This window comes from Cimex lectularius, unplaced genomic scaffold (genome assembly GCF_000648675.2).
Source record: "Cimex lectularius strain Harlan isolate CLEC.00 unplaced genomic scaffold, Clec_2.1 scaffold40, whole genome shotgun sequence".
Taxonomy (NCBI): Eukaryota; Metazoa; Arthropoda; class Insecta; order Hemiptera; family Cimicidae; genus Cimex; species Cimex lectularius.
The window spans coordinates 1,885,270-1,912,978 of NW_019392652.1; the positions used below are offsets into that span (position 1 = coordinate 1,885,270).

The 27,709-nt window shown below is 32.2% G+C and overlaps 1 protein-coding gene across 1 annotated transcript; it reads left to right on the top strand.

Moving 5' to 3' along the window:
- On the top strand, window positions 1–25,619 carry LOC106670102 (arginine-glutamic acid dipeptide repeats protein). The gene is made up of 24 exons (XM_014400119.2): window positions 1–464; window positions 10,025–10,118; window positions 15,311–15,376; window positions 15,434–15,673; window positions 15,743–15,841; window positions 15,956–16,043; window positions 16,174–16,314; window positions 17,172–17,216; window positions 17,297–17,389; window positions 17,459–17,721; window positions 17,791–17,931; window positions 18,007–20,527; window positions 20,592–20,798; window positions 20,864–21,050; window positions 21,110–21,266; window positions 21,327–21,463; window positions 21,529–21,666; window positions 21,742–21,906; window positions 23,403–23,506; window positions 23,569–23,874; window positions 24,089–24,204; window positions 24,281–24,372; window positions 24,440–24,539; window positions 24,616–25,619. The coding sequence occupies exons 3-23, from the start codon at window positions 15,332–15,334 to the stop codon at window positions 24,504–24,506; spliced, it is 5,352 nt and encodes a 1,783-aa protein (XP_014255605.1). The 5' UTR covers window positions 1–464; window positions 10,025–10,118; window positions 15,311–15,331; the 3' UTR covers window positions 24,507–24,539; window positions 24,616–25,619.
- Window positions 25,620–27,709: the final 2,090 nt, after the last annotated feature.

A 27,709-nucleotide genomic window follows, 5' to 3' on the forward strand; every position in this document is an offset into this window, starting at 1 on the left:
GACTCGGTGTATCGGAAAAACTTTTATTTCAAGCCTGGGAAAGTTTTATTTATTTATTTTTAAAGAATCTTAAGTGGAAAATGTCGTTCGGGTCGGCCCGGCTAGGGTGTCGAAGGGATGAGCCAGGATTTCGATAATCCCGATGCGCTCTGTGGTGAACGGGACAACTACCAGAAAAATACACAATCAAAAACAATGACTGCGAGAACGCGTTTCCCCTAAAATGGAATAGTTTTTATTACGGGTCAAATCAAGTCCGCACCGCTTGGGTGCGTAGCCAATTCGCAATATTTTTATACGAAACGGTTCGACTTTTGTAGAGAGACAAGACTAGCCTAGTTAAATCGGGCGAAAACGCGTCTTTCCTGCCTCGTTTATGGATTAGCCTCTGCCTTTCCAAGGAGCGATTCTGGCAAACCCGATGGATTTCCAACCGGGACCGATTCAATTCAAAATCTCACAAGGTATCTTTTTTTTTAAACATTTCTATTTAGTCGGGTTTCAAGTTAGTTTTCGACTACCTGAAATGCGGCCTTTCCAGTCTTCGGCCCGTATTGAAGTTGAAGACCCCTTCGCCCTTCCGAGAGGAAATCAGTCCTGAGACAATTCACGAGATCCACTTTGGTTATCTTTCCGATTGCGGCCTTGTTTATTTTATTTGTATCGATTCCAAACGCTTGTTTTACCATTTCAACTCCACTTCGGCTTATTCTATATATTTTTTTAAAACAAAATATATCCCGTATTACCCAGACCCCACCAAACCCTCCCTTTATTTATTTACCATTTAACATAATTCAAAACAGAAATCTTTTTAACCCTACAACAAACGGCTAATACGCTTGTTAATATGGATCACATAAATTATGCTTGGGTGTGATAAATATGTTAACAAAGGATTTTAATTACCCTCATTTCACAGGCTCTCAAACACATCACAAAGAAAAAAAAAGAATCGTAATATTTCCCAATGTATATCCGTAATATATTGTCCTTCGATGGGGCCCAACTGTCTTATCATGATTAACAGAAAATAGCCTATGTAAATTAGCAGGCGTGTGGACAGTTTTACCATAAAAGGTTTTTCTATAAATGTGATTAAATTAATATATCCATATGGTCAATTTTATTACATTTGTTTAAAAAAACCACTTAATTAGAAATTAACAAAAATTTAGGCTTTTTTCCCCCTTTGATTTTAAATCGAATCTTAAATATTGATATATTTTCATAAATTTTATTTTTTAATCGATGAACTATAAATCCTTTAGCATTAAAAAAAATCGACAATAATAAGATTACCACTTCAATCGTTCTCCCTCTACTTCGTTTTTTTTTGTTTCTCGTCTTGACTCGCAATTAGTTTTTTTTATTTATCATTTTTTCCTCTCGTAATCATTCCATGGTTTTTCCGTTTTTTTCCTTCAACACGTCTTTTTTTCAACTATTATTTATCACTCATCTTTTGATGGTTTTTACTCCTATTTCCACACTAGCAACTTAACTATTTATTCAACTATTCTTTTCTTGATATTTAAAAAAATCTATATCTATCACCAATTAAAAGCATTTCTCATTTCCTTATTCTGTTCTTTACCCATTTCCACAATTAATCTCTGTCTCTTGTGCACTTTTTTTTTTACATATCCACGTTTTTATATTTGTTCTCTCCTTTTCTTGGTATTCTTTGTTCAATATTTGTTTGTTTTTCTCTCTTAATATTTTTTTTCGCATCCATATATCACCTCTCTTTTACACCACAATAAAAATTATTTCTCCTTTCTTTATTATACAGTTTTCCTATTAACACAAATACTTTCTGTGACAACATTTTTACATATCCACGTTTTTATTTTTATTTGTTATCGTTTCTTCTAGGCACTCTTTGTTAAATATTTGTTTGCTTTATTCTCTTACTATTTTTTTGTATCCATATTTCACATCTCTACCACACCACAATAGAAAGTATTTCTCCTTTCTGTCTCTCTCTCTTAATTTTTTTTTATATCCACGTTTTTATGTTTGATCTCTTTTTGTAGCCACTTTTTGTTAAAAATTTGTTGGCTTTTACTCTCCTATTTTTTTAGAGTCCACATTTTAATCGTTGTGTTTTCTTTTTCTCCTTCTGTTATCCTTCTCTTACCTGTTACTCATCCACTTTTTTAAATATTTTTTCTTTTCATTTGTACACTTTTAGTTAAATATTTGTTTGCATTCTCTCTGTTTCTAATTTTTATGTATACATATTTCTCACACTTTTGTTTTCAATTTCTACATCTAGCTTCTCTCTCGGTTAACTTTTTTACATATCCACGTTTTTATGTTTATTCTCTTCTCTTCTAGGCACTCTTCGTTAAATATTTGTTTGCTTTTTCTCTCTTACTATTTTTTTGTAACCATATTTTGCATCTCACACCACAATAAAAAGTATTTCTCCTTTCCTTTTTTTTTATTTATCCTTTTGTTTTCCCATTTCCACAATTTGCTCAGTTAACTTTTTTACATACAGTTAACTTTTTTTTCTCCACTTTTTGTTAAATGTTTGTTGGCTTTTACTCTCTTCCTATTTTTTAGATGTCCACATATTAACTTTTTAATTTTCTTTTTCTACTTCTATTCTCCTTCTTTTACCTTTTTTTACTTATCTACTTTTTTAAAATCTTTTCTCAACATAAAATGACATATTTCCCACACTTTTGTTTTCAATTTCTACATCTACCTTATCTCTGTTTTAACTTACTTGCATATCCACGTTTTTATATTTGTTCTCTGTTTTTCTAGGCACTCTTTGCTAAATATTAGTTTGCCTTTTCTTTCTTCCTTTTTTTTTTGTAAACATATCCATCTCTCTCACATCATAATAAAAAATTTTCTCCTTTCCTCATTCTGTTGTTTTGTTTTCCACATTTACTCTCTGTCTCTTAACTTTTTTTTACAAATCCTTGTTTTTATTATTTGGTCTCTTTTTGTAGCCTCTTTGTGTTAAATATTTGTTGGCCTTTCTCTCATTCTTTTTTTTTTAGATACCGTTATTCTCACTCTATTATTTTCTATTTCTACTTCTATTCTCTTTCTCTTACCTTTTTTTACTTATCCACTTTTTTTATATTTTTTCTTTTCATTTGTAGTCATACTTAGTTGAATATTTGTTTGCATTCTCTCTCTCTGTATTTTTATGCATCTATTTCTCACACTTTGCTTTCTATTTCTACATATAGTCACTCATTTTGTTAATGTATATTCTTATTTTTCTAGTTACTTTGTTAACTTGTTTCTAGTTATTACATTCTCTCTATATCCAAATATTGTGTACTTTTCCTTTCCTTGTTCTATTGTATTCTGTTACTACATCTATCTTCTCTTTCTCTCTCTTAAGTTTATTGCTTATCCACAGCCTTGAATATTTATTCTCGTTTTTTCTTTCCAGCGACTCTGTTGAATTTGTTTCCCATCTCCATATAACATATTTTACATCCCAATAAAAAGTATTTCTCCTTTCCTTATTCTGCTGGTTTATACATTTATATACCTACCTCTCTCTCTCTTTACTTAAAAAAATTATACTCTTCTTCTGGCCACATTTTTCTTCTTATTTTTATATTTGCCTTCTCTCCTTACATTTTTTTGGATGTCTGTACTTCACAAAAGAATTACGTCTTCATTACTCATTTTTTTTATATCTACATCCATCACACTCACAACTTTTTTCCTTATTTGCTTTTTATATTTACATTCTTTTCTTTAGCCACTATTTATTTGGATTTCTCTAATTACTCTTCTGTGGTATTTTTTATTGGTTATTCGTTTTTTGATACTTTACTACTAGACATTCACCCACTCTTACATTCAACTTAATATAAGAGTATTTTTCTTCTTTCTTCATTCAATTTTCTTATCCATTGATCTACTTCTTTATTTTTTTTCTATAACTTTATTTTTCCAATTTTTCGCTCTTCTTTTCTATTACACTCTCTATTTTTCTCCTTTTTCCCTATATATATANACATACAAACAAACAAAAAAGACCACATTATAAGGACAAAAAGAAAATGTATATTAGGAAAATCACATTATGAGCAAACAAAATATATATAATAAAAAAAAGAAAGTGTGCATCAGAATAATTATTAATTAACTCATTAATTAATAATTATTCTGATGCACTCTTTCTTTTTCATTTTCTTATTTCTGTTATTCTTCAGTCATTGTTGATGCCCAGAAGTCAATACTGCTTCAATGTTTTAGTGGCTATTGTGATACAGATAGATAGATAAATAGACTAGACATAGAACTGTATTTAAGCAGTAGCTATTAGGGGAGGTAGCCAAGGGCAATATACATATATTACTTAAACATTACTAAATTAAATTTAACATGATATTATTTACAAACAATGTAATAAATATTCTATTAACAGTAGAAGCATGGTAAAATCTTCTTAAATGAAAATTAACAAGCATAATATATAATGAAAGGTGCACAACTTAACGTAAAGTTACATGACACAAAAATTGTATATATTTATATTCTTACGAAAAATTTAATTAATTCAAAATAAAAATTTCTCATTTTTAGTCATAAACAAAATAAAAAATCAATTGCCTAATTTTCTGCTTCTAATTTTAACAAAAAATCAAGTTAGCGAAATAATAAAGATGGGGTGACTGTGTTAATTCGCTTTTTTCAAATGATGGTTCTGGTTTCTGGTTTGAAAAAAGTGAAAACTCAGATTTATCTGGATTGTTATTTACACAAGAATCTATGTACATTGAGAGGCAAAAAAGTAGCCACCCCCTTCTTTCTTTAGTAAATATTTGCAACCATTATAATGTTTATTTTTTGTTGATTACTGGATATTTTAAAGATAAATATAAGATATAGCCAAAACTGAGTAAAACAATTTTAACAATTCAATTCAGTACGGAGTAAATACTCTGTCTGAATATCATCTTCACAAATGGGAAATTTTATCTGAGTTTTATTTACCTCAAATCCTTTAAAACGGATCAAATAGGTTGTAAGATAACTAATGGAGGATTGTTGAAGAGATAATTAAAAATATTAAGGGTTAATTTTTTCATTAAATAAAGATTACTTTGCAGATTAAAAAAAAAATGTGCTCTAGGTTTTCATTTTAAACAGATTACAGACAGAGAATCAGATAATATTGATTGTGTGTCAGTTACATTTTTAAGCCATTAACAAACAGCCTTGTTCATTTAAAACTTGAAAGCCCTGTTGTACAACTTCCTTATGAATAGATAAATTTAACTGTAAATAATTTTTGCATTTATATAAAGAGCAAATATTTTGCTAAGAGTTAAATTTTATGTTAGGGCCTTTTCTATGTCTATTGATTAAAGATTAGTTTTTCATAGGAACAAAATATTTTCTTTGTTTTCTTTAAGATATTCTGGATCAGATAGGAACAATTTGTTACATATCAATTAATTAGTTTTAATTTTGACAGAACCTGTTCCTGTAGTTTACTTCTAAATTATATGCTGATGAATTGGCTTTATTTAAGATAGATTAAAAGGATCTTTGCATAATTAAACTTTTATCCACAAATTTAAGGTTCTTTTAAGCAAGAACATCAAGTTTAAGTATGATCCTCACATAGTTACTAGGCATATTTGTGGACAGGTGAGAAATTGTCTATTTGTCGAAATGTACAAATGATGAGATTTTGATGTGTGTAAAATGTAAAAATTGAATTTATACATAATTGAGGGGTTCCACCTTTTTTCATGGTTTCATAAGTACTAAACATAAATTCATCAATAAAATATAATCTACCATTTTTAAAAAGTAATAACTTGCAAGATTAATTTTTTTATGTGTGACAATTTAATATATTTTACTGAATTTATTTGTGCATTTTATACAATTAATTTATTTATAAATCTTCTTTCCATGCTTCAATGCTTAGTTAAAGAGATCATGTTGCAATTTAATTGGACAATTATTTATTTTTTAATGCAGACGTTTTATAAAAAATAGTTTTGAGTAGTCTTTAATAGATTGTTTAGCATATTTCAGTTTGGGTAACACCATTAGACAAACTTATTTGCATTATGCACATTTTCTTAATTATCCTTTAATTCTTTGCTATTCCTCTTCTTATTCATCTCACGGATAAATAGATACAATTAAATATTTAATTACAGTATGTACAGTATATAAAATATATTTCTATATTTTATTGTAAGTTATCTAAAATATTTTTTTATCTTTAGCAGGAATCGGGTGTTTTAATCATTGTTTAATCTTTTTCTATGAAGTGCAATTTTTCTGTTGCAGTTCTCCTATTAGAGATAACATAATCTGTCATATTGCTGAAAGATTGGTTCTTGATTAACAGCATCGCAGAATAGAAAATTATGCTTTTGTATCTTTTAATATTTAATTAAATATTGAAATTTTATAATTTACCACCAATAAGATCTATTGTCATCATCCTGGTCCATCAGATCAACCAGACCAGAGGATAGGCTAACCAGGATGATTTTACTGATGATGTCACAATTTTATAAATTATGTGAACTTATATCATGATTTATTTCACAATTCATTAAAAAAAAGTATAATGGTAAATACATAAATCTTTCTTCAATCACTTTATAAAAATGGTATAGGATATATTTACATTAATAAATATGATAATAGAATCAAATTAGTTAAAAAACAATAATTTGTAATATACCATTGTTTGGAGGTTTTTAAAAGAATACATGAAGATAATCAGTGTTTTTTGAAATTATGAAAGTTCTCTTCAGATAATGTGCAATGATGTTGAAACTATTCAACCTGGAAAACAATTTACCTTATTAAGAAATATAAAGGCAAATAAAAATAATTTTATGCTGTCAATATTCACACTATTTAATTATCTTCAATTGTTTTGATGCAAATATTACTGCTCAGTCATCTTCAATCTATCTGCCTATTCTTGCTAATTGTGTTTGTGTTTTGCCATATTCAGTGTTTGGTCTGTTTTATTTTACTCAATTTCAATTATTATCTTCAATTTCAATCGTCATTTTATACATTTTTTTTTTTTTTACCAAAAGGTTCACTTCTCAGGCCTAACTACAATGTTTTGTAATATCTTATTATTAACTTATAAAAACACGTGTTAGTTTTTGATAATACAACATTCATCAACCTTTGAGAGATACATACAAAAAAATTAATAATTAAATAAATCTAGTAGAAACAAGGTGATGAGAAAAAATGAAAAACAAATTGATAATGAACTTTTTGGGTAGTTGACATTCATTTATCTTTCTTTGAGCCACTATTTGTATTTCATTAAAAATATAATGAGAATTTTCAGAAAAACACATTTCTTATTTAAAAGAAAGTAATATTATTTAATTCCTTGTAAATAAAAATTATTTAATTAGTTATTACTAATTGAGATAGACTAAACTGGTAAAATGTTGGTGATCTGGGACACATAGGCCTGGAGGGTAGGGAAAAGGCAGATGGGGTGGCTCCGTCTGGGATGTTCCAACCTCTGTGTCTAACCATCACGATGCAGCCCTATGACGATAAAAAGGATATTAAAAACATAATCAAAAGGGTAGAAGCATCAGCAGAGAAACTCTCTGTATATCAAGAGCTCGGTGTATAGGTTCCTTAGAGCTCTGTATTGAAAAAGAGGATTTATCACCCGACTAAGAATAGGCCATGCAAGGTAGACATAAGGACTCTTAATTTTGGACCAAAGTCTGTGCATGTGTCCGGCATCTAGAGAATGGTTGCTTTACAATCCCACATAATAGAAGGGTCTCATTCTTTGGCTCCATATAGAGAGTGTAGGAATGCCACCTGATATTCTGCTTGTGAGTGTCAGTGAGTCTTTGCATCCCCTGTTTTTATTTCTAAAGAAAAAAAGGCTATTTTACATATGTGTATTGATTATGAGGGGGTTTGGATTTAAAAACTATATGCATTGGGGGGGGGGGTAAAGTGACCTAGCAGATGACAGCTCTTGGAGCCTAACTTGGGCGGTGGGATGGTTAAGTTCTGACCCTGGTCTACTAAAGCCCAATGTGAGAAGTCAAGTTCTATTCACATGTGTATGTATATGCACTCATTAAACATTTGTTATCTTAGTTTTTCTGATGTGAAAATCCTCACTCAAGTTGAATATAATCTTTTTTATTGTTAATTTTATAATTTTAATGTTATTTAATGTCTAATTAGTTTAAAGCTGTGTACGATTTAACAATGTATACAAATGTATAGCAAGTATCACGCGGAAATGATAGAAAGTGATTAAGTGGGATTGCTCATTGTACAATAGCAGTCCATAAATAATTTCTGAAATGTTGCACAGATCTAAAAATAAACCGCGAAGAAGCCTGGTATATTCTACCAATCAACTTTCTAATGAATGTACAGCAGGTATTTTGCTTCTATTTTTAAGATTTCATTTGTGGAAGAAAATGTTATTAATTTTTTGTTCTAGGGTTAATTGTTACACTTGCTTAACACCTTTCAAACTTCCTTTAGTTTTAAGGGAAATATTAATTAAGGATTAATAAAAAAGTACAGATTTAGGTAATAAGTTAAAAATAATGATGGCTTATTCAAATTGCAGGAAATATTTGGCTTATTCTTGGAATGTTTGATAAAATTTAGTATACTAAATACTATTAAGAGCTCATGTCTTAAAATCCAGTGTACTGTGCTATTTTATGCGTCGTTAGACACATCAATGGTTTTTTTTTAAGTGATTAAAATGAAGAAAAAATGTATTAAGACTTTTGATCATAAAATTATTATCACATTTACATTAATTGTGTAAAGAACTGTAATTTGTAGGTATGGAATATTCAGTTTTACCGCCTGCTTTCTTTTTAACATTTTTTTTAGTTGCATTTTTATCTTCTTTTTCTTATCATCCATTGTATCAGGTTTCGTTTTATTTTAATGTTTGTTTTTGTTTCTATTTTTACAAACTAATTTTTTAGTTTTACTACACTAGACTGTCCCAGAGGAAAATCATTTTGCCAAAAATACAATTTTTTCGTTGTATACAATTGCCAAAAATACAATTATTTTGAAATCCTATAAAATATTATAAAACGTGAGAATTATAAATAAACAATCTGTAAGGAAATTTTGGACAAGTGTTTTGTTAAGTGATTTGTTTGGCCAAGTCATACTTTAAAAGTAGCTTGTTCAAAGAACCACTTAGACATTAATCTTTACTCAGTATATTTAATTACTCTTTCTGAATTTTGATTAAAACCCCAAATATTATAATGCGAATATTACTTAGTTTGTATGCGCCCCACAATGGACATTAAATCTTTTTTTAATTTGTAAATTATTGCACCCAGAAATTGTTTTGCTTGCTTTGTTTTTGTATTTCTTTAATAACATTCGGGTTAATTTTATTCTAATAGAACTTGTATGATTCATGAGTGTGACCTCAGTCACACTTATTTAGATAAGCGTATCAATTGTGTGAGCATAGCACTTGTCCCAGTCGTGTTAGATATCACAAAACTGCGAATGGCTTTGTTTTTGATAATTTTTTAAACTAAATGTCCAATCGTCAAAAATTAGCTCTATCTGCATGGCATATTAAGGTATGTTTATTTCTCGGACATTTTAACTGCCATATTCCTTTTTCACAACATTCTTAAAAAGTATCTCAATCTTTACACTGACCTGCAACTCTATGTCGACACGTAATTTGATATGATTAAATTTCCTTTCATAATTTTGTATTTTTCCTTTTATAATTTGTAAGTTATAATAATCCTTTTATAACTCTAGGTATAATCTGTACGTCTTAATTATTGCACTATTTTAAATCTTATGCAAAACCTTGTTAATCTGTTCATCTGCCATTTCTCTTCTAAGTCTTCGTTAAAATGGTGTCATACATAAAGATGTGCCCCATCTTCATCATAAACAAGTGTTAATTAAATCAAAATTAAACAAACAAAAGACAAACATTTTGCTTTAAATGCTTATTGAGTTTTTGTTGTTTTTGTTTCAGGATTATAAAAAGCCCTTTCTACAATATGGCAGTGGTGGCAAATAGACGTTTATGTACTATTTTATTCTAAGAAAAAAAATAGGCATTTTATAAGGTAACTAAACTACACTTAATATTTTCCTCAGAAACATTGCTTGGATTTGACTGGTTATGTTTGACTCTATTTAAAAAAAATGAATAAATAAAAATAAATAAATAAATTTGGCATCAACTAAATGAAAAGAACAAACATATTTATTGGAATTTTGTGTTTTTTAGTGATTTTACAAGTAAAATGTGTCCCCTAATTACAATTGAACTAATATAAATGCATAAATCGGTTGTGTAGAAGTTGACCAATGACAACTTGACTCTTTCTTGTTGGAGAGAATGTCATTTTTTCTTCAAGTTTTGTTGAAGATTATCAAATAACGTTTGGATGAAAAGTGTTTTACTGAATTGGTATAGAGCTGAATGATTTATGGGATTTTTCAGCAAACAAATAATAGACATTTTCAGTGTACATATTTTTAAAGAGATAGTTCCTACTCACAATTTGTTGTTTTCAGCGATACAGATTTCAAGCTTATACCTCATCATCATCAGGTTGAAGGAATTTACAATCAGATGGTGTGCTATAAGCTTGAAATCTGGATTGTTGAAAATAATAAAATGTGAGTGGGAACTGTCTTTTTAAAAAGATTAAACAACATATTCACTCCACCATTTATCATTTCTATTCAGTGTACATTGTAAAAAGGAATGAACCCTCTCTTGAGGAACACCTTTTTAGGAGTTTAAGAGGATAGTTTTGTCTCTTGTGATTTAAAAATAATTGTATGTCTTTAACAGTACAGCATATCTTTGCTCTACTTTTTGAACTGTTTTTTGTTACAATGTACATTTTCTTACTTGCAATGAAAAACTTTTAATTTTGATTAGACATTATCTAAGATGTCTAAATACATTCTGGCAAATGACATTAACTTAACTTCAATACACATATTATTATATTATTTATTTAATTTTTAAAGCAAAGTTATCCTTCATTTGGAATACTTGACTCCACTCATTGCTTTAGAGGTATATCATACAGTTGAAAGGGTGAAATGCAATGTGGTTTTGTTTTAACAAATGTAAGCCTAGGTAGATTAGCTCCCAACACTATTTTTAAAACAATAATCTTGTTACATCTTTTGAAATAAATTTCCACATCTTTTGTGACTTTTCTTTGTTTCGAAGCATCGATGAACATTTCAAGTCTGTTTCGATAACTGGGAAAACTGGGAAACTGCATTATGCCATATTTATGATACACTAGACAATGTCAACAAGCTATTAATGTAGTGGCTTCATAATAATTTTTGTATGTATCATAATTGTTTTTGTGTATATCAAATTTTTTTGGTGTGTTCCGGATCATATAGACACTTGGATGATTAAGTAAGATCCACATCTTCTAACATTCAGTCAACTCATTGACTGTGTTCACACCTGTATTTTAACTTAAAAATTAAATAGAGTGGATTCGTGGACTGGGATGTGGTCAGAAAAACAAATAGTGCTTTTATACCAACACAGAGCTTTTGACGATATGTATTTCGTCTTCTTCAGTGTTTACAGAGCACAACAATCAATATTATATAGACATATCACAGATTCTTAACAACTTACAAATATGTAGTTTGTTTTTCAGGCCGAAGCCCTAATCCACAAGACTAAGAAGATACTATTAAAAATTTAATTTACAAATAGTAGGATAACTGCTCCAAATCAAGTCTGATCTCCAAGAGACATATTCAGCAGCAAATCATTTCCTGTTGGCTTTGTTGCTTTTTGCAAGAGGGGCTTTTTGTCTTAAGTTGCTTGCAAAATGCATTGAACTTTTGTATGTTTGTTTTACAAATTTTCCTTGTAGTTACTTGCCGAATTGTAGTTAGTAGTTGTTTTCTATTTGTGGATAGTTGTTGCTAAGTCTAACAAAGTTATTCATGAGGTGTCTACTTCTATTTAACTTTTGAGTAGTTTTATAAATTGTCCAATTTTTCAAATTTTTAAGTTGTAATGTTTTATTGCTGACTTTTCACTCTCCGATAACACTTTGGCTCCCGGCATTGTTTAATTAAAGTAAATAAATAAAGTTAATTAAAAAAGCAAATAATAGAACATTAGTTGTTGTAGGAATAGTAAAGGGGTGAATGTAAACTGTAAAAAAATGTCAATTTTTGAAAATTATGGTTATCGGAACCATCATTTACAAAAAGTGAATTAACTGTTATGGAATGCACCATTGACTGTGTTTTGAAGGACACTAGGATAAAAAGAGAGCAGCCTATACTGTTGCATGTAATTATTGATGTTGCACCTTAATCCATAAATATAAACATCCAGAATCCAATACAAAGAAGAGTTTTAACAGTTTTTTTTAACAGTATTTGCCAGTTAAATTTAAATGGTATTAATGGCCAGTCAGTTACTCTATCTTTGCCCAGTCCAGACTCAACTATTGATTTTTCACTGTACATTCATCCTAAAATTGTAAGGTCTAGTGATGAGACTGTAGTTTGGCCTTTTGTTGGCGTTTTCGTCTGTCTACCATTGTTGTTTTGAGTTGATGATGGGTTTTGGTCTGCGAGTTGGTGAACTCATGGTTTCTTCAGTTATTCAAATGTATTTCGGCATTGCACTTTCTTTAGTGAGGAGCTGGTTAAAACATTTCTCCCTGAAGATGGCACGATGCCAAAACACGTTTGAATAACTCAAAAAATCCTCAAGTAGAGACACCCTGCAAATGACCCGGCTGGTTCAGCATCATTGTTTTGTTCTGTCAGACACGTTTCGGCTTCTTCTCATCTTCAACGGTGGGCATGAACCAAAGTTTTTATTTAAAACTGAAGGTGAGGAAAAGCCAAAATATGTCTGACAGACCAAATTTAAAACTCGTAGGCTATTTCTCAACAAGTAAGGAATAAAAAAACAGGTCTGGTCGACACACCTGTTTTACTGCTTACTTCTTCCGTATTGAAGTTATTCGGCTAATCCGAACAGAGCTCAGTCCCAATCAGTTTGAACCAGCAGGATCACTGTATGTGAAAAATAACAAAGATCCCATTACTGTACCCTGAAGAACTTCTAGGGTTGGGGGAAATATGGATTAAAGGAGGTGCAACATTTTCCCTTGCTTAAATAATAATAGGATGTAGATTATTCCTGTTTACCAGGGCATGGAAACACCTTTTGAATATTTATCAGTACCAGTGAATTATGTTAAATGCAAAATTACTTCTTCAACCAGTCTAGCTGTGCAATAACTGGTTAGTTACAATGTACATCCAAACTATTCTTCCATTGCTATTTGATTGTAAACTGAGCAGTGGGATAGTCAAGGGAAACAATATCCTCTTAAATATTTTACTAAATGAGCTTGCGGGACTAATTTTGACTAGTTCAGAGATTTTGGTGGCTTGAGGGTTAGGACAACTTTAAATGTTTTCCAAATAGAAGGAAAATATCACAAAATCTCTCTTTTCTCTGCTAGGTTGGATGACTTACTTTCAGGATTTCTTACGGCTGGAACTGACCATTTTTTTAAAAGAAGGAATTGTCTTTCAATTTAAATATATATATATTCTTCTGGCTTATTGCTATATAATAGGAGTATTGCAGACAGAACTACTTTGTGAGATTTTGAATATTTTCTAAGTTTACCACAATTATTAGTTCCGAGGGTCCAAATTATACTACTAGTACATTTTCATCTAATGTTCATCCATGTTCATGAAAGTTCTTTTATAATATTCAGAAAAAATATTAAAAGAATTTTGAAAGGAAAGGGAATGCAATCTATGTTTTTAGTGTAAGCGTCTGATTCTATTTGTGAAATTTTTTAACGTTGTATTATCTTGAATTATCTAGATAAAGTCTAAAAATGGTCTTTGTGGTGGCGCAGTCATGAGATCACCAAATTTTTTCTATCAGATGCTACATTGTTAAGCTGACCATAAGGTTAATGTGTGATTAAAGATATCCAAATGCTATACAATTAGCGTTTTAAAAATAAAAAATAGCTTTAGGTGGTTCTTTAAGAGAAACCGGATTGTATTAACTGGATAAAATATGGTGAATTATTGGATCAACCAATGAAGTTGGTGTAATGTTGTTACACATTTGTCATAACTGATCAGAATATGCATTTTGAAGATGATCAAGCTTTATAATTATTTGTATTGGGTTGTGAAGAGTGAGATGAAATGCTCTGAATGATGTTTAGAAGTTTACCTCAGATTATAAACTGTGATCTAACAATACTGTGCATAATTCTTTTCAATTAATTAAGGTTTTTGGTTGAGATAAAAAAGTCAGTGTCACAAGCGGGATTCGAACCCACGACCTTCAGCTAAATACGCCGCTGCTCTACCTCTTGAGCTATCGTTACTTTGATCCACTCGGACATTAACTTCCCATCTCAACCCCTTCTTTTGAATTTTCCCTTCTTTTTGGATCAAAGTCACGATAGCTCAAGTAGTAGAGCAGCAGCGTATTTAGCCGAAGGTCGTGTAATGTAAAAATGTAACTGTGCATAATTGTTGACACCTGTTAACTCTCTGATTGTAATCTTAAGCAGGGTCTATCTTTGTACATTTTACCTCCTGATTTCTATGAAATAGAAATAATTAATAATTAATGATGTGTAAATATTGGGTTGTCCGGAAAATAATGCAGGATTTTGGTATTAAACAAAAAAAAAGAAACTAGTTACTTTAAAGCAATGTTCTTTAATCAAAATAATTTCCCATACNGAGTAATCCTGTAAACGTAAACAGAATATTTTATATAGATTTTTTTTAATGAAAACTTAAAATCCTGCATTATTTTCCGGACAACCCAATACTTACTATTATCTTCTGTTGATTATTTGCATTAATTTACAAGATAAAGTTGGGGAAAAAATTCTTAATTATTTATTAAGTTTATTTTAGTTGCACATTGCAAATGTATAACTTTTATTATTATTACTAAATTTTTTGTTTAATTTAATGTTTTATTAGATATTGGAATTGTAGTTCGATTTTATTTTCATGAAAAAGTTGAAATTAATACTTAAATCCAAATAAGAAATGTAAATTTTATTTGAACAAGCTCAGTCAACTGTTCACCAAATCAAACAATTCCAGTTTAAACAAAGATTATACTAATTTAACTGTACAAATATTTCTAATTTAATCGTCTTTCCCCGAACTAAAATTTTCATTGTGTGAATTTTAATTGTCACAGTTGTTTGAATTATAAACAAACTTTTTGTTTCAGGTGTGTAGTTAATAGTTAACAATGGCATCCACCCAAGGAGAAATCAGAGTGGGCCCTTCTCACCAGGTGATTAGTTTTCAGTCTCTTTTCGTTTTCCAAGATACTAAAGAGAATTTTTTCAAGGCTCGACTACCCGAGTACAGACCCGGGGTTGTGACCGAGCTGCCACCGGACCCTGAGTTCAGCAGAGAGAGGGAGGAACTGAGATGGGCTCCAACTATGGCGCTGGACGGCGACCTCCTCATGTATCTCAGGGCAGCACGGTCTATGGCCGCATTTGCAGGTATGTGCGATGGGGGATCTGCTGACGACGGCTGTGTGGCTGCTTCAAGGGATGATACTACATTAAACGCCCTTGATGTGGTAAGTATTCGACAGGAAATATAGATTGAAAATTACGTTTTTTTTAAACTTGAATTTTTTTTCTTAAAGCTGCATGACTCAGGATATGACCCAAGTAAAGCTCTTCAAGCATTGGTTAAATGCCCTGTTCCTAAAGGAATAGAAAAGAAGTGGTGTGAAGAAGAGACTGTAAGTTAATTTTTTTTAAATAATGCACAATTATATATGATTTCAAGATTTCTATATATTTTGTATCCATTTGCAATTGTGTCTAAAGTTCTTGTTTGTTTGATTTTTTCCCAGAAACGGTTTGTTAAAGGGTTGAGGCAATTTGGGAAAAACTTCTTTCGGATTAAGAAGGATTTGCTTCCACACAAAGACACTGTGAGTTGTTTTGTACCATTTAAACAATATTAATTATTTCATTACCTAATTATTTCAAAAGAGAATGAAAGGTTAATTTTTGTGATATTAATTAGATTTTTTTTTTTTTTTTTTTTTTTTTTTTTTTCATGGGATAGTTGTATTTTACTATTTGTGGAAAAAGACACCTGGAGCAAACAATAATCGACCACACAGGAGGCGAAGGCAAGGATCCTTGAGGCGGAATAAAAACACGCGGAATTCTCCGAGGTCTGGCACGATTAAGGAGGAACCACCAGGTAATTGGGACTGCATGGTATTCTAGCGGGTTTTGTCACTATAAACTCATACCCTGCATTCCCTGGGGACATCACAAACAACTCAACAATTTGTCTAAATTTTTCAATCGTTTTAATTAACAGAGTTTCATCAATATCTGTTGATCACAATAAATAGGATTCTAGTGACTTGTAAATATTGATGGGGGAGGGCTGTAGTATCAAATTATAAATAATTGAGTGGATTTGAGAGGTGTTTTATTTTGACATTTAAACAATTATGCAGTCAGAACATGTAACAAATGTACAAATTGAATGAGTAATGAAAATAAAAAAGTGGTATTTAATCAAACATCAAAAAAACCTTTCAAACCCACTTGACTAATAAATTTGATGTTTTCATTTTTTAACAAACAATTTCAGGAAGAAGTTCTAGACCTTCTTTTTACTGAATTGAAATAAGTTATGGTATTATTTTTATTATTAGTTTATGCTTTCAGTGTAAAGGACTTTTCAAAACGATGCTATTTTCTAAGCGACGAAACTGTAATAATAAAATACCCTTGTTTTCTTAGTTTTCAATGTTTTCCTTAATTGGTTGTGGCAAATGCGATCAAAATTTGTTATACATTTTTATCAAATATTCTATCAGTTTATGTGATGTATTACATTTAAAATTGACCATTAGTGGATTTGAGAGGTCTTGTATAATAAGATTACACTTATTTTTATTATGTTTAATTGTACACATGTAAAATGAAATTTTGCCTGTGTAAATTTCAAATAGCACATAGTTTAAAACCTAAAGAACCTTTCAAATCTTCTTAAAAGAGAACTTGATTGATTTTTTTTTTTTTTTTGAAAAATCGAAATTTCAGCCACCGGAGGAAGCTCTAGACCTTCTCCTATCTCTAATGAAAGAGGTGATTTTTAATGAACACTTTTTATTTTTGTTTTTGAGGAGTGAATGAATTGATATTTATAAAATTTTAAAAAATTACAGGCGAAGGCAGTTCACCAAGCGAGGATGACAATTCAGAAAATGACTCGGATTCAAGGGACAATTCAAGTTTTCATTGTCAACATTGCTATGCCAGTGAGTCTTTACTGATTAAAAATATCGATTGAAATATAATTGAACAATTTATTAATTTGTTAATTTCAGATACAAGGGATGTCCAGCCCTCAGGCCCCAAGGACAGGGTTCTTTTATGCACTGACTGTAGAACACATTTTAAGAAGCATGGTGAACTCCCAACTCTTCCGAACAATCACAATAACAACAACACAAACAGCAATAATAATAACAGCACAAGTAATTCTAGTGGATCTGGTCGAGAGACTCCTTATTTATTTAGGCCAGTTCAGTCAGACAGCCCAGATGGTTCTCCTGGAAGAATGCGTACCCGGAATAAGGCGAAGGAAACTGTAATTAGATATTTTTATATTTTCAGATTTGTTTAGTTACGTTTGACAATTTATATTTTTTGTTTATAGCCAACAAAGGGCAATAACGGCCCTCGTCCTAAGAGAAGCAGCGGCACTAATACGCCTGATGAGATTGACAAAAAAGGTGCGAAATCTCCTGGAGCTTCAAGCAATTGTTCAAATTCGCCCACTGAGAAAACTAAAAAGAAGGTAAACTTGATTTTTTCTTATGAAGCCGTCAGCATTTTATCAATATATTTAATTTAAAAATTGTATTTTTTACAGGGTAAAACTGAGATTAATTCAAATAAAAATCGAAAGAGGAATGTTGAATCTGAACCTGAAGAAGAAGTTTCAATTTTCAAGAGAAAACGTGATGGGGCAGATAGTCCTTCTGAGAGTTTAACAACCGATAGTGGATCGGTGGCAGATGAAGCTGAGCCTACATCTCAAGAACCGCCCGAGACAAATGATAACGTTGAATCTCCAGCCTTGGCAAGTGGTGGCCCTCTTCAACCCTCACCTCAGTCTGAATTAGAAGAAGAAGAATCTAAGCCAGAAGGAGAGCCCAAGTCCAAATATTATGGTTTGTCTTTATCTTTGTCTGAGGAAGACTCTTTTTATATTGGATCTCCCAGACCGGCAGCTGAATCGAACTTTGTGGAAACTGAGGAACCTGTTTATAACTCTGTTACAGTTAAAAAAGAAGAAGTCTTGAAAGAAGAAGATAAATTTACTCCACCTTCATCAGCTTACACAGTGCCTCCAGTAGTACCGCAAGACGAGGAAGATAAGAAATCAATTTCACCTATTGTGCAAGGTGCTATACAAATCAAAGAAGAATTTGATCCAATTTGTGCTACACCAAAGTCACTTAAAACTGGTCCCAAAACATTTGAAGAGATCAGTATTACAGAGAAACTTATTGTGAAGAGTGAAACTCTGTTTGAAAATCCTGAAAGTGTTGTTATGCCCTTTCATCCCACAACCGTGGAGAATTTTGTGCTGAAAGAAGAACCTCCTGCTACGCCTACTTCTTCGCAGGCCTTGATTGAGACTAGAGCTGAACCTTTTGTATCGGCAAACTCTACAAATACCACAAATACTTCAAACTCACCAAATGCAAATCCTATTTTGGCGACATCGATAAAAGTAGAACCTGGGGAAAGTGAAGAATCACTGCCAGCTAATAACGAGAGGAACAATGAAAATGAAAGTTCTAGGACTCCTCCTTCACAAAATTCTGAAATGGCTGACTCGTTGAGGCCACTAGAGTCGCCACCTTTGAGGTTTAAAGTGCATGTTCCTAAATCTCCTGCTCCCCCAGATTCTCCTCCTATTAGATTAAAGGTGCATATCCCTAAATCTCCAGCTCCGCCGGAGGCGATGAGACCGCTAGAATCTCCACCTATTCGATTAAAAGTTCATGTTCCTAAATCTCCCGCTCCACCTGATCAACAAGAGAAGTGTTCCCCTAATATGGCTCAGTCAATATTAGTACCTGCTTATCCTCCTCCTCTAGAGCATGATAGTTCAGCTAATATGATAAATATTCCTTCAGTACGCCCTAAGCATAATCCATTTGCTCAGTTTTATCATCCCCATTTTCATTCGCATAGAGTTGATAAGGTTAATCCTTCTCCTCCATATTCAATGCAAAATGAACCTCAGAATTTGAAGATCAAACAAGAAGTAATACCTCCAGATCAAATGCCACCTGCTACAGATCCTCTACAATCATTAAAGGAAGTTAAAGTCCCTGGTTATTCAGGTACATCAATATCTCAACCTTTACTACCAACTACCTTGAATAATTCAATTTCGCAGTCGACCGATCCTAATAGATCTGATTCAAACCCACCATCATCTCCATTTTTGGGTCCAGCACTTGACAATATTAAAAAAGAGCCTGAATTTGTTACTAATAGACCGCCAACACCAGTTAAATCACCTTCAAGACCATCAGAACCTTCTTCACCGACACCCAATCCACCACGAAGTTCTCCATTCTCTGCACCTCAACCGCCAACATCTTCTGTACCAAGTCTTATTGCTCCGTCTCCGACTCATGCCACTCCTCCGACTTCGATGCCCCAACCCGGAATGCATCCTTCACAGCAACCATCTCCTTTAAGCAGAGTGTCCCCTCATTTATCTCATCCACATGCTTTCGTACCACCTATGCATCATCCTCATCATCCTTTAATGCATCACTCACTGCTGGCTGCAGCCGCCGCTCATGCAGCTGCTGTACATCAGTATCACACTCCCCATCCTTATTATTCATATCCATTCCCTTATGGGCCTTATGCCATACCACAACCGATTCCTCCTCCAAGAGATGGAAAACCCCTTGAAGCCTCAACCATGCTAACGCATTCTGTTACTTCTCGTTCAATAAGAGAAGTGGAGACAAGAGACGAAGCATTGAATCATCACACTACTCAAGAGATAACTCAGACCCACCATCAATTGACGTCATCGACACTTCTCCATCATCAGGAAAAATCAAATCAACCCCAGGGAATGACGATTTCTCATTCAACGACATCAAGCAGTTCTGCAAGTGTACAACACAAAATCAATTCAAATAAGAGGACTGGGAGTCCGTCGTTACAGCAACCTCCTCAGGGATCAGCAAGTTGCCATGTTTCAGCCACTCTTTCTCAAACAACGTCATCAACTCTCTCCACAAATCATGGGCAAGGACACCACTCTCATCACCATCAACATAGCCACCACCATCATCACCATCAAAATTCCAGTGGAGAACGGTTATCTCCTTCCAGCTTAATGATCACATCAGGTAATTCTTTAAATCTATTTAAGCATTCAAAAGAAAAAAAGTAAATAAAATGTTTTATTTTTAGGAGTGAGTGTGCCACGAAGCAGCAGTAGTGGGACAAATAGCACAAGCAGTAAATCACATCAGATCTCTTCACATACAAGTCCTCTTTTTCCACCTGGAAGTCTTCATCCACATCATTCTCTTGCTTTAGCTCCACACAATTCTCTCGATGCTCTAAGAGCACATGCCCAAGCAGCGGCTCTCCAGTCATCTCTGCCACCATCACATGGTATTAAATTTAAAACAAAGTTCTTTCACCGTGAGTAAACTCATTATTTGTATTTTAATTTGTAGGTGTGCATTCATACATGGGAAGCAATAATGACATGCTTAAAACAGAACCAATAACGTTATCCAGTGATGAAGCTGGTGGGGCTGGAGATGATGATGATGTCCCATCACCATCACACCATGTGCCTCGAGGGCCAAGCCCTGAACCCAAGATAGAGGACACCGAGTGTCACAGGAGTCAAAGTGCAATGTACGCCGTTTTGCTAATTTATGTACATATGCACCGTAACTGATCATCAAACTTTACAGATTTTTGAGGCATTGGAATCGTGGTGATTACAACTCTTGCTGTCGTACAGACTTGACTTTCAAACCAGTTCCAGAGTCAAAACTTGCTAGGAAGCGAGAAGAAAGGCTAAGAAAGCAGGCCGAAAAAGAAAGGGAGGAAAGAGAAAAAGTACAAGCTGTAAGTGCGAAATGCTTTAATTTATCTTAGCTTTTGTTGTAATGCATTGTGAACTTCCAGAGGAAGATTTCAACTCCAGAAAAGCCTGAAACTTCCAAGCCTCCTAGTAGAGGATCTATTGAACCAATGTCATCTCCTTACGACAGATTTGGAGGTCGTGGTGGTTATCCAGATACCCCAGCTCTACGCCAATTAAGGTATTTTCGAAATGATTAAATAAAACTGTAATTAATATTTAATATAAAAATCATCTTATTTGTAGTGAGTATGCAAGACCACATGGTGGATTTTCTCCTGTAACTCTTCAGAGATCGGCAACACTCGGGCTACCACCACAGTGCATTGACCCAATGCTGCACTATCAGATCAATTCTATTTATGCCCCGGGGGCAAGAGAAAGGTAACGTTTTTTCAGTTAGACAAAACAACGTTTAAAATGTAAATGTATACAATGTAAACATGTATTTTAATCCAGAATGGAACTGGAACATTTTGAAAGGGAGAAGAGGGAGAGGGAGCTGAGGGAACTGAGAGAAAGGGAGTTGAGCGATCGCTTAAAAGAGGAACTGATGAAAGCTGGCAATCCAGCCTCAGCACGTTTGACGGCGTTTGAACCTCACTGGATTGATATGCATAGAAGGTTAAAACTTTAAAATATTTGTTCACCTTCATTACAGCATTGATTTGTAAAGATGCTTCCGAATTTTTTTTTAAATTAATTTTTTTTAAAAGAGGAATAAGTATAAAATTTCTTTACACTTATGAAATCTACCCTTAATTAAAATTTTGCTTTAAAAACTGTATTTTTAAAATTTTTGAGCACATCTTTTTGAAATGATACCCATATATAGAGGTCTTGTTGGGCAAACCAGTAATGGTGGTTGGGTAGTTTACCCACTTAAGATTTATGTACGCCCACCCGTATATTATGAAAAAATTGACTAACAGTGTATTTCTACTTAATAACCTTTAATAAATTTTACAAAATATGAGGACGTAGTAAATAAGTTAATAAAAAATAAAATTTACATTTTATTTACTTTAAATTTATTACTTATGTATCAAATTTATTTGTGATAATTACAAATAGGGATGTCGTTGGCCGGAACTGTTTAGGCAAAAAAGAAAAAAAATGAAAAATGGAGGCTTTCTGAGGTTCAATAACCTTGTAGTTAAAAAAAGACGATAATTACAAATTAACCACAATTGCAAAACAATTGTTATATATATTTGTATACAAAATATGCTTTTAAAGTTAATTATTATTTACTAAATTATTTAAAAATTACATATTACTAATTATTTTACAATTAATAAATAAACATTAAAAAAAAGAAAAAAAAGGCGAGGGAGCAAAAGGCCAAAACTTCCTTGATTATACCTTCAAGTGAAAGTATTTTTGTGAAAGAAAAAGATTTACCACCAAGAGAAATGTATTTAACTACAACCTATTAAGGGGGAATTTTTAATTTGCTTTTAAAAAATTTAAAAAAATATCCAAAAGATCAATTGAAAGATGTTCTTCACAGTAACATTGACAAAGTGATACTAAACGCCTGGCTTGTGAACTGCTTCGATTCGAAAAAACCCGAAAATCCTTACAAAAGGTTTTGAAAAGTGGGGTTCCAAAAAATGTGAATTATTGCAGAAGGACAACTGTAATGAATATGTTTATTTTCTCTATTGGCGCATACATACTAAACAAATCTCGGCCACGAAAGACAACCAGCCACTTTGTTGGTCATAATTTGCTATTCTGTTTGGGAGGTAATCAGAGCCAACAAAACGATTTGCCTCGGTCAAGGTTTGGACTTCTGGCGTTGTTGACTGTGATTCCACATGGCCGACTCTGTTGGCCCCAACCCCTTGGTTTGATGAGGGTGGCTAATGTTTTGATGTCCAACATTCGGTCTGTTGTATTGGTCATCATTTGTTGGCCGAGATTTGCTTAGTGTGTACGTGCCTTGTAAGGATGCCTAATATTTTCATATATCTTTTTCACGTGAAATTAAAATATATGAACATGTAAAAGCAATTATTCTCATATTGCACAAACAGATCAAAAATAATTACTCTTGAATTAATTATTGGTTTAGATTTAATTATATGGGGTATTATATTTTTATTTTTATTTAGATTTCCTGGTGGGGTTCATCAGTATGGGAATTATCCACCTCCTACAGCTGGTCAGCCACCACCTGGCATTTCTCAGCTTGATAGAGATCGCTTAGAACGCCTAGGTCTGTATTTCTTTCCATCAATTTTTGGCTGTTCAAGCGGTAAAATGAAATTTTTATTGCAGGCATTCCAGGTAATGCAGCAGCAGGAGCGGCCGCAGCTAGTTCTGGCCCAAGTTCAAATGCAAGCAGCGCTGAAGCGGCTGAAAGACTCGCTCTGGCTACAGATCCGATGGTACGACTCCAAATGGCCGGCATCTCGCCCGAGTATCACGCTCACACCCATGCCCATACTCACGCGCACACTCATCTACACCTACATCCGGGACAACAGGCCCCTGGCTCAAGTCAACCTCCGCAACCTTCCCAAACGACACCACAGCCTGCTCCGGCCCCAGCGCAAGAACCGGCTTCTCCATTTTCTCTTCCAGGTACCTGTTTTATTAAATATCTTCTAAATCCTCATTTTCAACTTTTCCTCATCCCTTCTTCCTTCACTTTATTTTTGAACGCAAATTTTTTCAGAACATGAAATTCAACAAGAATTTATTATAGACTTTGATAATATTGAGTTCACCATTGTAAGACAGTGATGTAATGGAAAAACCTTTAAATGCATATTTTCTAAATAAGCGTATTAAACAGGTGGAGCAGGAGGATACCCAAGACCAAATCTTTTGCCTCCTAGAGAAGCAATATTAGGTCTTCATCATCCTTCTGAACTTCTAACAAGACCTTACACTGAGCAACTTGTCCATCAAGTGTGTATTTTTATTATTATTGTGTTGAAAGCTTAAAAAATATTTAATTATTCTGTATTGTACGTTTTTACTACAGGCTGCTGCCCATGAACACTTACAAAGACATATGTTAATGGAGAGAGAAAGATTCCCACATCCGTTGGTTGCACATCATGAGGAGTATATTAGGTACAAAAAAATTAATTCTGTTTGCAATAGATAGAAATGATTAATAAACAATATTTATTTTTGTTAGACAACAAAGAGAAAGGGAACTAAAAGTCAGAGCCTTAGAGGAAGCTGCAAGAGGAGCTCGACCATAAATTTATTTCTTCTAGTTTATTATTTTTTTAAAGGTATATTTTCTTAATTTTGTTTTATTACATTGCTATCATTGATATTAACTGTTATGCATTTTTTTTTCCCCAACAGGATTTAAGTGAGAACTAGCGTTATGTAATATTATCAAAGACTTTTATCTGGACACCAAAGAATATAATGGAAAAAATTAAGAGCACCAGACTGATGATTGCATTTCGTCTGTACGTCAAATATGTGCAACGCTGAAAAAAGATGCTGAGATGAGAAAGTGTTGCAAATTGTTATTAATCGCAATCATTTATCGGATTGGATAGTTTGAATCAATTTGTAGGAACCGTTGTTTTGAATATGAGTTATTACTAAATTAATTTGTTATCTCATGGTAATACAGCAATTATAATGACAAATCAACTTGAGTGATAAATGACCTTCAGGAAGCTCTCACAAATTTACTATGCGTAATTAATTACAATTTAAAATGATATTGTGATCGGCTCATCAAGTGTTTACATTAAGCTTTATGATCTTATATTTTATTATCTTATTTTTTGTATAGTTGGCACATTTTAGATATTTATTAGTGTATTTGGTTTTTAAAATACACAATATGTAAATAAAATTAACAATGGCAGAATGGTGTATTTCCATATGCTATTCTTTATTAAGGAATATAAATGAGGCATTAGTTTTAAGTAGTTTATTGTGATCCAAAACTATCCTAAGTATGGATGTCAGGTTTGATCTCCTATTAAATGTAAATAATAAAAATTATTTTGTGTTTATTGGACATTTCTTTTTTGATTAACAACTTTTATAATGTGTATAGATAATTTATTACATATGTGCTAAGGGGAAAATCCTTTGGCTCGGTTAAATATAATATAATGCTATTGTGTAAAATTTTGTTTCAAATCGCTTATTGTGTTTATTCAATAAAAAAAATATGATTTTGCTTTATAAATCGTAATAGAATAAGTTCCAGAGGTAATGTAATTATTTACGTTTCGTACTTTAAGAGCTTGATTAGTTTCTAGACATTAGGCATTCTTGAGGTACTTCCAATAAAATATTCTAATTGAGAAAAAAAAAAAAAAAGATTTTAAAAAGAAAAAATGTACAAGAAACATAGAGACATTTATATGGTAAATATAAATTATATATATATGAAAGTATTCTAATATTCTAATAGTTGGGCATTATTTTTTTGCACTAAAATTAAGAAGAAGTGATAGTTTGAACCAACGGAAGCCTTGGAACCTTTTTTATATGTAGACAACGGGTAATGAAATTGACAAAAATAAAAAGAAACTATATTAAAATGAAAGTAAATAATTTATAGCTACATATCTTAATAACTTTTACGTATGTATTGTGTGCATTTTGTATTGAAACTTATATTCTTGTTATATTCGTAGCAGTATTGCAGGCTATTGAGTTACACGATATAATCTTGAGTTGTGGTTTTGTATTTTGTAATTATGTGATTTTTATTAACTTATTGTACCAATGTTTTTCTTTTTATATTTTAAAGGTGGAGAAATGTTTTAAAAAGATAATATTGATTTTTTTTGTAACCAAAGTATTGAAATGATAAAATATCAGTAATGAACTTTTTATAAAAGTATTGAGTCTTGTAAAAAAAATTACATCAAAATTAATTACAAAACTGTTGTCATGAGCAGAACAAAATACAACTTACAAAGTTCACTATTTATTTTAATCACTGTCATGTTTGAAATTCCAACTTTTCCTTTTTCCCTTCATATTATTTTATCTTTACGTATTTTACCTATAATTTAGTCATTAGTGATCATTTTAGTCTGCTTATCCTCACTGTGCCTTTAGCCTCTATAACTTGACAGCGATTCTGAGTTTAGACTACTTGCTTTTCAGATTTAATTGCAGATGGAGTGGCACCACAAGGATATATCTTAGGACCCATTTCTACTCAGTATATACTGCAGACCTTCCTATTCTTCTTGAAACTATAATTACCACCTATGTAGATGATACCACCATCCTTTGCTATTGTAAAGAACCTGTCATCTCAACCATAAACCTGCAAACCCATGTTTACAGCCCCAAAATCACAAAAATGTTAACAGTCACTAATGGTATACCGGTATACCCTTTCCACCAGCTTATGTAGTCTGCTATCTTTGGCTATATATTTACAAATGACTGGGAACCACCCTACATATGGCTCAAAAGACGGTTTCAGATATCTTAAACTTAAAAGATTCAAGGTTCAAAACTGACTATAAAACAAAAGGCTCATTTATACTACTATTTTTAGACATATGGACATATGGCATCAAACTTTGGGGGTCTTACAAAACATTCCAATTTCTAACGCGGCCAAATCGTTCCGAACCATCATCAATGCTCCTTTCTATTATCCCTCTTACCTTTCAGAATAACCTTGGATTACCAAAAAATCGCTGCAACAAGAATTTTCAGTCACTCAAACCATCATGTCAGAAACCTTTCATCCAGCACTCTTCCAAGTAATCCTACCCGACAGTTGAAGCAGCACTTTATTATCACTGAGTGGTTGTTCTCTTTTCTCATTTATGTTTAGTGGTCTAATTACCATATTAATTATTTCAATTAAATACCAATTGTTAAAGTCCCTCATTTGCTTGAATTTAGACTTTTATTGAAGTTTAGTAAACAAAAGAAACTTCCAATCTTATCATTAAAAAATTTCTTGGACATTTGGTGCAATTTTTGTTTATTTTTTATATTTATTATTTTTACACCTGCACCAATTGCTGTGCTTAAGTAAATTTGATAACATCTTAGAGCTTATGAACTCAAAACTATACATAAATTATTCTTTTTATATAAGATCTTGGTTGATGAAAAAGTTAATGTCATGAGCGGGATCTTCCAACTTTAGCGTACTTTGGCATAAACAGTTTACTGCGTAGTGATTCCAGTGGATGTGACTGATTGGAATCTTTTCAATCAATTTTTATTATAAATGTATAAAACGGAAATGATATGTTTCCAGTTTGTTCTTTATTTCTATCAAACTTTTACTTGTAGTAGTAGTTAGTTTATTTATAGGATGACATGAGCAGGTGCAGCCATGACCCTTTGCACCAGATCACAGTAAATTGGCACACCTGAATCCACCATATGATAAAAAATTCGAAATATTTTAAGAAAATCTACCTCTCTCTCAGCAGGCAGGAATTGC

Coding starts and splice junctions, on each gene's coding strand:
- LOC106670102 (XM_014400119.2), top strand. CDS start 15,332: ATGGCATCCACCCAAGGAGAAATCAGAGTGGGCCCTTCTCACCAG. Junction 17,932..18,006: donor CTGAGAAAACTAAAAAGAAG/GTAAACTTGATT, acceptor TATTTTTTACAG/GGTAAAACTGAGATTAATTC. Junction 23,875..24,088: donor TTCTCCATTTTCTCTTCCAG/GTACCTGTTTTA, acceptor CGTATTAAACAG/GTGGAGCAGGAGGATACCCA.